The 10,001-nt window shown below is 36.2% G+C and overlaps 1 protein-coding gene across 1 annotated transcript in view; it reads right to left on the bottom strand.

Annotated features, from left to right (window-relative positions):
* Window positions 1–113: 113 nt before the first annotated feature.
* Window positions 114–10,001, bottom strand: part of LOC105042242 (protein CHROMATIN REMODELING 35) — a 28,551-nt gene continuing 18,663 nt past the window's right edge. The window contains 6 exon segments of the mRNA XM_073253734.1: window positions 114–524; window positions 624–718; window positions 809–1,385; window positions 1,388–2,576; window positions 4,084–4,236; window positions 7,345–7,574. Of these exon segments, the coding sequence (XP_073109835.1) occupies window positions 715–718; window positions 809–1,385; window positions 1,388–2,576; window positions 4,084–4,236; window positions 7,345–7,440 (2,019 nt within the window). The 5' untranslated portion in view covers window positions 7,441–7,574 and the 3' untranslated portion in view covers window positions 114–524; window positions 624–714.

The following is a 10,001-nucleotide window of genomic DNA, read 5'->3' as shown; positions in this document are numbered from 1 at the left end:
ACACCATACATCACATACATGTTTCAGAAAGGAACAACAGTTAAGCGGCGTAGAGATGCACTATGTGTCAGACATTTTTGATGCAGCACAATTACAATTGAACAGAATTACCAAAGAATAACATGCACTCAAAAGTATTCAGATTGTATTTAGATTTACTGCAACATTTTCAATAAACTACTAGAAATTTCCTTAGATATCTATAAGCATGCGACGGGAAACCACGGCACAGGCTATATCTTTCAACATGGAAAAAATTTATGCATTATTTACAGCAGAAGGTTGAATGAAGCTGTCATATCGAAGTCTCTCTATACCTTTAGATGGCAAACTCATCAAACTGGGCACATAATATGAAGTAGCACATGTATGGTTTGCAGAATGATTAACAACCAAAAAGCTATACAGATACACAGTGTTGACAACATTCACCATCTGCATTCAATTGATCAGCCCCCAAACAGCTTCAAAAAAGCATCTATAGTCACAAAACATAAAGTGCAGCTGCCAATTTTCATCAGTCCCTGCAGAAGGAGAAAAAGAATGCTAGCTAAAAAATATATAGACAAAAGTGAGGGCAACAAAAAAATGCAGCAACAGCAAAAAAAAAAAAAAAAAAAAACCTTTAGATTGTGATCCATACTGTAACAAGTCAGTTGCAACAGTCAGCTAAGATATCAGAAGTCAAAAGTCCTGTGAATAAGTCATGGGGATTCACCTGTAACAACAAAAATTATTTATCAGGAAAAGCAAACCTTGCATACTAGCTGATAGATTACGGAAACACGCATTGTTAATAATCACAGACCTTCTATACAACAGCTTCACATCTTCTCTCAAATTGGGGCTTTCTAGAAACATATCCTGACTGTTTGAAATGTCAACCGTTTCTAACTCAAATTCTTGATGATCACAATATTCATCCCACTCAAACCACATCTTGGACATCAGCTCTTTCCTGAAGGACATGCTATGATCTTCTTCCTCTGGGGAATCAGCAGCCACTAATCTGTAAGTGTATACTTTTCTCTTTTGGCCAGGTCGAAATGCATGGCTAATTGCTTGACGGGTAACTGAAGGGTTCAGGTGAACATCCAAAATCACAATCCGTGATGCACCTACAAGAGATATGCCCTCCCCACAGGTCTTGATTGAACCAAAGAAAACTTTGGCATCAGTGGATTTGTTAAATTGGTCCATGGACCACTCTCGATGCTCAGAACTTGAATCGCCAGAGATCATAAAAATCTCCTTCCCCAAACGCCAACCCTTCATATTAATTACCAACCTCTCCAAAAACTTCAATGAGAGAAGGTAATGGCTAAACACTAATAGCTTCTCTCCAGTAGACTCAGACAGAGACAATAAATTGAGGAAAAATTTGTTTTCACACCATCTCTTACATTCATTGAATCTAAGATATTCTCAAACTTCTCATCACTGAAAATGCTATCTCTGTCTCCCGCAGCATTTTCTGAAATATCCTTGAGCTTTGGGTGGATATAGATGGCACTTCCCACAGAACTTCGCTTGAACTTTTCAAATTTTCCTAACTCTCTGACAATTTCTTTCTGCTTGGAACTGAGATTCAAAAGTACAGTAAAGTCAACAAGCCCAGGAAGTTCCTCCAAGAAATCACCTTTATAGTAATGAAGCACATTCTTTGTTAACTCACGGAGGTCCTGTATTACTGTAACTCTCCTCTTATAGCTGTCATCATTCTGCAGAGTTTCCTCAATCAAATCATAGAAACAATTATCAGTACCATTCCTAGACAACCTCCTATTACCTGATATTTTTACCCTGATCAAGATGCGCTTAACAAGAGCACGAGAAGACTCCATCTTCAGGAACTTTGGGCATACAAGGTTCAATATATTAAAAACCTCTCTTACATGATTCTGGAATAAGGTTCCTGATAGTACTACTTTACGTGGTGTCTGAACTTTTGCAAGCGAGTGCAGCACATCGGTATTTTCATTTCTAGGAGTGTGGCCTTCATCCAGAATCAGAAGGCTTGGTACCTTCAGCAGTTTTTCCTGGCATGCAGCCGCTATACTGTCAACAACACCACCACAAACAATATTTGCAAACTGCTTATAACCCAAAAACAGGATGCTCCTATTCCCTTCCCAACTTTTCAAAACATCCAGCTGCTGAGATCTACTATCAGCCTTCAAGGAGTAGAAATCATACAGAAGGATATCTTCCACTTGCCAGTGCTTAAATTCCTTCTTCCATGTTTCTAAAATCCCCTTGGGAAGAACAACCAACGGTCTTGCAAAGGGATACTTTGCCAAGAAGCTCTGAATAAAGCTAATGAGCACAAATGTCTTACCAGATCCTGGAGCATGTGCTAATATGCAGCCCCCCGGTTTCTCTGTCACCAAGTTTTTGACCAAGAAACTAAAACCTTCCATTTGATGGGGCTTCATTTGTTTTGTATGTCTTGGATGAATAGAAATATCAGCAGCTATAAGTTCATGTTCAGAGATCTTAGATTCAGAATATTTAAGTCCATCTACATCTTTAGATTTTTTTGACCCAGACATGCTCATCCTAATTGCCCGAGGTCCCTGATCATACAACACAGAAAAAGTAAATTTGATTGCAAAATAAAACCTAACCTTCTCATAGATCAACTGGTTATATTGCTCGCCATGGTTCAAAGAATGACAAATAGGAAAACTGAGAACATACTGTAGTGCCATCCCTTCTTCCACAGGTATTCTGGAAGGAAATGGTTTCAAAAACATTTGGATCATTTGATTATGACGCACGTCTAGACATCAATGTGGATCCCAATTTCAAATTATGCTGTTTGATTAATAATCATCTTCACTTGACTCTTATAAACTCTAAGACGAATTTTGGCAGGTTGCTTTATGATTCATGAACTTGAAATGCATGGCAAATGAAGAAGGTTCTAAGTGGCCTTCTAGATTTCACTTATGGCCTCATTCAATCCTAAAGTAGCCTTGGCTAGAAAGTCACATTCAAAGAGAGAGTCATGTCCACTCAAGATGCACCACAATTGTCATGGCTTAACTTGAACCCTAATATCAGAACAGAAAGAATACCCACAGTCAATTGTAAGTAGCCAAAAATGAAGACTGACATTCAAATCACGAAAAAGAGGAAAGTGGAGTACTTTTAGCAAAATGAAATCAGACAAAAAATTAGGAGGAACAGAATACTAAACAGACTTTCTTATCTTAGCTATTAGATTGAAAAGATGCTGAAAAGGAGTTGGTAGAGTTCTATACATAGCAATAGAGTTCTATATATGGTACAATTTTCTTTTCAAGCTCATTATAGGTTTCAATAAATCAGAACTCATCAACTAATACCATAAAGTGCACCAGTATGAAATTTTCTGCTATCATAAGATACCCCCTTTGCATGCATTCTAACAAATCTAAATGAAGTTTTTAATCTAGCACATCTAACAAAGAAAGGGATCCTCTATGTTGTTTGCTTTATTAAGCAATACATTAAACCAGGGAAAAGATATGTAAGGTTATTCCAGTTTGGAATGCCCTAATATAAGTTCGGTTCTGTTTTTCATGTACAAGAGGAGGCAGAAAGGATCCTGCCATAATTAACAGATACAGATGATGATTCCCTAGGAAGAATGAGGCAACCAGATTCATAAAATTTTTTATTTACGTAAGTGGGCAGATTCAAACAACTAAGTGCATGAATCATACCTGCCCCCAATTTTTGTTTGGCCCACACATCAAGTGCAGCTGGTCTGTGAGGTTCATATTCTATATGAATGTTTTTCTCTGACTCATTTTCTTACATGATTTTTCAACAATTAAATGGAAAGTTATAATTTATAACCAACAGGACAAAGTTAGAGGGGAAAAATACATCGTATCCATTGTTTCTTTTTTTTTCCTTTTTTGAGAAGAATTGTATCACTTGTTTCAGCAAAAACAATCGAGTATCGTAGGACTAAGATGATTAAGACTAGAAATAACCAAATAAATAACACCTGTACTTATCACTTGTACTTATCAAGAAAAAGAAAAAATCAGCGCTATAACTCAAACTACAGTAATTATGGTATCCCAGTACCTTCATCCATTGGTAATCAAAAATGGTCTCAATGCTTTTCTCAATTACTCCACAAATCCGGCACACAAGACCCAAGTCATCCTCAAGCAAAAAGGAATGGTTACATTGTTGCACTTCCAGTACAGGTTCTGATCCATCCAATGATGTAACACCCTACAACCAGCACAAACATTGCATCATGACCATATTGCATTTGGATCATCATACTGCATTTAGAAGAAAGAATAATGCTACAGTAGGCAACCAACATTTTGATCGCTGCAAGAACTTCAAACATATAGAGACACAGACAGAAGAAATCTACTCCTGTTATTGTGCATGTATGCACGCCTCTACATATAAAGCATCACACATTTCTATACAGCTCATGCAGCAAGGATGAGCTTGAAATTATTGTTTTCAGAAAGTGTCCTTTTAAATCCAGCAATCGCTCATGAAAAGTTGGAAACTTTGTATATTTATACACCCTTCTGAAAAGATTTCATTCTGTCTACAGCTTTCACAAAATTAAGATCTTAGCATCATTTTTGTCTATATAGTACTTAATAGTGCAGTATAACAGTAAATGAAAGAAATGAGATTGCAAAACACTGGGGATAGTTTAAATATAGAAAATGCCACTCTCACCCCCTCCCCAACCCCACCCCACCCCAACAAACACACACCACACACCCAAAAAAAAAAAACACAATGGGCATTTCGGTTAATATCTTCATATAGATCTGCACCTTCTGATTTTTATTATTGGATATAATTGGCAAGAGGGCAAGTGGTTTCTCATTAAAAAGGTGGAAGCCACACATCTGATTAATTGAGTTCCATGATCAAGCCCTAGTAATGAAAATCTTCCACCCAGACCATTGCACCTGCTTTGGAACGTCCAAATTCTTGCTCTGGCATCAGCTTCCTAGGCAGATCTGCATTTTTTAGAGCTCAGCTTTTCCATTATGGATTACTCAAGTCACAAACATGTAACCTAAACCTATTAAAAGTAGGATACAGCATTACTGTAATGTTCATATATGGATCACACAAGCATTACTTCTAGCCAATATATTAACCATTGTGGTTTGAAAAATCCTCGATAATTCTGTTATCCTATTTCTTCTCTAATTCTCTCTTTCTCTATATACTCTTCTATTCTCTATGTTTCTATCTTTCACCCTATGGCCCCTCTCCCTATTCTTCTTCTTTATGTTGTTTGTATTGGATATCATGCCTTAACACTATAATAGTTTAATTCATTAGATACTTTGTGGCATTGGTGAATTGACATTTTTCTACACCATGCTTGTCCGGCTATCTTATGTTAGTCCGAGATGTCTGACTAAGTACAAGATACCTATGATCCACAAGAACATTGCAGGAAACACAGTTCCATCAAGCAATTGAGGGATAACTAAGCTTCCACTTTCTGGTGTATTAAACCAATCACAGCAAGAAATAAGTTTGGGTAACTTAATCATGTAGCTGCTAGGTGACTATATTTTTCTATCTATCTTCCTCTATTAGTTAAGCAACAGGTCCACATCATCATTGTTGTGTCACTAGATGTTGACTGGTCAACATGTGAGATTTTTGGTTGAATCACATTTTCAAGACAACTTGTGTTTTCATTATCATTATGATCATTGCATGTACCATGGAAGCACATTTTTTTCAGCACATGCTAGGAACAAGTTCAACATGTAGGGATCACAATCCCACATGAGACTACACACATGCTCACCAACTTGACCTGCATCTAAGAGCATAGGTTGTCCAAGTGCACAAGGCAAAGAGTAAGTCACAAGTTTACATTCACACGGCCTGCTGAGGGCACACTATTATTGCCACAGCTTGTGAAAAATTTAATCAGATCTGCAAACCAGTGCGGCAGAGTAATTAGATTGGAGAAAAGAATCAACCAGACAGTCAAGATTAGCTATTTGTCAAAAAGAGTAATAATTTTTTTGAGAGACATAAATAAGTAGTACTACTTATGTTCTATAAAAGATTTTTCTTAGAGAAATAACTTGTTCAGCATTAGGTGGAACTCCAGATGCCAGCTGCTATAACACGAATTGGTTATGCATCAGAGGATGTTACTTTTACCTAAGTTACAGCAGACAGACCTAAATGCAAATGGTTGTATGATCATATGGAGGGAATTATGATACAATATGCTGAAATCTAAGAAGCTTGCAGTGATTTTGGTCTACCTAATCACACATTGCTTGGGTATCAGGGTCACAAAAGATGCAATAGCCAGTAAGTCCAATTAATATCAGTTAGTTTGGCATCTAACAGTCCTTATGTCAAATTTCGAATCTTAACCTACTTGTGCAGTCCTGGGAGCTTAAATTTTAGCTTGGCTATTTTATAATCCTGAACCTGTTTCTAGGACAATGGCAGGAATACATTTGCTTTATAAGCTACTTTGACCCTTGAGAGCATCATATAACAATAGGCAAGTTTTACTAGGCTCAAAGTCCATGTAACTGATAGGGCCTGCTTGGGTCAAAATGGACATATAGAGTCCATAATTTTCATGTTAAGAAGGAAGGCAAACAAGAACTAATTAAAAAAAAACTATTCCCTTTGCTTCCTCATTCTCTCCAAGTTGCCTAGTACACAGATGTCTATCTCTTCAAATAATTCAATTCATAAGGCATTGCAATGATTATCTCCCTATTGTTTTAGGGTAAGGATTCACAAATCAGCTTGATGACCTTGTCAGATTTTTACAGGATGAGAACATCATCTTTGAAGTCTCCCAAAGCATATTGAAACCCTGTGCCATTCACAAAAATCACAATCTATGCATCTTCACATTTTCTCACTTCAACTATCACATTCACCAGTTTAGCGGCTATGATATATCCCCTATGCTTTCCACTCGAGTCAACTTGACCACTTGTTTCCTATTGAAGAGTATTTTGCTAGTTAACTACTAGATACTCCTAAAGCTTCAAAAAGAAAGATCCAGGATCCATAATTTGGAGGCCAACCTGTTATACACTGCTTTCATTTGTTTGTTTTTTCTTGTTTTTCTTTCCTTTTGCAGGTTCATGAACAAGACAGAGTGTGGAGTTAGTCATCCATCCAAGAAATTTGCATTATAACACATACAAACAATATCGAAACACACACAAATACACAATATTTGAATATTCTATAGCCAATAACATAATCATCCAGCCTTATCCCCACTATTTGGGGTCAGCATCAACATGGGTAAGCTAACTAGAAAGATTTTTGCAAAAAACATAAAGTTAATACCTTTGAATATTCTATAGCCAGCGACATATCTTTCCAAAGATCTTCTAGACCATCATTGTCAGAAACTCCCTTAACATCTTGATCATGATGTTCCATGATTGATTTATGATCATGTCTGCCACCAAAAGAAACAGGTGATGAACTAGCATCAGATTCTTTTGCCACATTATCTTCGCTACAGAAAGTTTCAGCTTCTTCCTTTTGACCTTTCTGACCTCATATTTCTGGTTCTGCATGTGGTAATAATAATATAGATAATTCATAAAACAGAGTTCAGCTTCTTTTAAAATCAACACACGTATCAATATGTAAGAGAAGTTTATTACAATGCCAACTCAAGAACGTAAATAAAGTCAAAATATATGGAGGAAAAACCTTCTGTTCGCTGACAACCTGAAAAAATTGCAAATATGCAACATTGTTATCAATAAAATGATGAAAAGCAGGAGTTACAAAAAGAATTAAAAGGCATACGCAAGCACATCAGTATAACTTTTACGATTATAAAAATAAAATTTTCTTCTCTTTTCAAAAGATAGTTGGATATAGTGAAAACTAAGGGCATGTTTGGATTATTGAGCTGAAAATTCTATGGAATTCATAGGTTGGGCTAGTACAACCAACAAAATCATAGGATTATAGGCCGGGCTAGGCCTATATTCATAAATAACTAAGAGTAACATTGGAGTGAGCCAGCCCAAATCCTATAAAGCTAAGGCCTTTTTTTTACTCCATATAGGATTCGGGCCAGTCCACTTCAAAGTTTTTCCTGGGTATTTATGAATATAGGCTTAGCTCGGCCTATAATCCTATGATTTGCTGATTGTACTAGCCCAACCCACGAATCCCATAGAATTTTCAATCTAATCATCCAACAGGAACTAAAGCAACTTTTTCTCCTAGGACTAGATGATTTGACCTTGGCATCAAGGTTCCCAATATCAATACCAATCCGGCTAGCAGTCCCACCTAAGGGAAAATCATGGCAACAAAATCTAACCTATAATTAGGGCTAGCAAAATATGATCTGACTCGTATTCGATCCGCCATAAACATGTTTGGATTTAGGCTAAACGGATTTGGGTCATAAACGGGTTGACCCATTTAATCCGTTTAATAATTGGGTCGGATATAGGTTTTAGATATCTGACCGTTTAACCCGTTTAATATTCAGATCGGGTTGAGTCAGATAACCCATTTTAACCTGTTTAACCTATTTCTGACCCATTTAACCCGACCTGTTTAACCTATTTAACCCATTTAAGATCCGTTTAACCTGTTTAAAATCTTTTTAACCTGTTTCTGACCCATTTAACTTAACTTGACCTATTTAACCCGTTTAACCTGTTTAACCTAATTTGACCTATTTAATAAATGGGTTAAACGGATCGGATCGGATTACCTGTTTAATAAACAAGTCAAGTTCAGGTTTGAATTTTTGACTCATTTAATAAACAGGTCGGATTTGGATTGACGATTTTTTGATCTGACCCATTTATGACCCGATCCGTTTATGATCCGACCCGACCCGATTGCCACCCCTACCTATAATTTATCTGAGATTGTGGAGGTAATAGCTATCAAATATAACTAGCTTATAACCCCATGCGATACATGAGATATAATTTTTAAAAAAAATATTTTATTTTATTTATCTATTCTATTATATAGAATTATTTTATTTTATTTATCTATTCTATTATATCTATTCTATATGTATTTCAAAAATAATTATCATAATAAAAAATTATATTTTGTGCATAGCATGGATTATAAGTTATCAGACAAATCTTGTGAAGATCAATGATCCCAATTCTGTGAAGCTCCTTTATAAATCCATCATTTCTTACTACTTTTATCTTTAACCATTTTTAAACTTTTCCATCTCTCCTTCCGCTTATCCTTCAATTCTCTCCTAACACACCCCCCAAGTCTCCCAATAGCAGATCCGACAATGTTGCTCGTCGGCCACCACTGCCACCAATGGTAGCAACATCTTCGAGCTCAAATAGAGTAAAAATATATCAATATAGTAATAAACGACGGTCTTATGAGATATCGATCATAAATCGATTGATGAGCGTGCCTCCAACTGATGGCTCATGAGAGATTTAAACTTTAGAAATGGAGAAAATTTTTTCTTTTTTTGGGTATTGAAATTTTGAAGATCTAAACTTTAAAAAATTTTAAAAAAAAAATAGAAATCTAAACTTTAAAAATCTTTTTTCTTCTTTTTCTTTTTCTTTTTCTTTTTTTTTTCTTTCTTTTTCTTTTTTTCTTCTTCTTCGCAATAATTCTTCATTGTTATCCTCCTTTTGAGAATAATCAAGGATCTCATGAAATCCTTCTTTTCTTTTTTTTCATTTTTTCTTTTTCTCTTTTCTCTTTTTCTTTTTCTAAAAATATTTTTTTCTTTCTTTTCTTCTCTCTTTTCTCTTTTTCTTTCTTTTTATTTCTTCCTTCATAGGTACCCACTTCTCCTCGTCGCATCGCCCACCCCAACGACCACTGCATTGATCATCACAGCCGCAGTCACCCTTGCCCTGGCTGAAGCCATGGCTGAACCCACCTCTATCTCTGCCTCTCCCCACCATGAATGAGGATCTGTGGTTGAAAGGATTAGGTCTCGTAGCTATCCCCAATGCCCCGGATTTTCC

The sequence above is a fragment of the Elaeis guineensis genome, chromosome 3 (assembly GCF_000442705.2).
Source record: "Elaeis guineensis isolate ETL-2024a chromosome 3, EG11, whole genome shotgun sequence".
In the NCBI taxonomy this organism is placed as follows: Eukaryota; Viridiplantae; Streptophyta; class Magnoliopsida; order Arecales; family Arecaceae; genus Elaeis; species Elaeis guineensis.
This window is presented reverse-complemented; position numbering and strand designations above follow the sequence as displayed.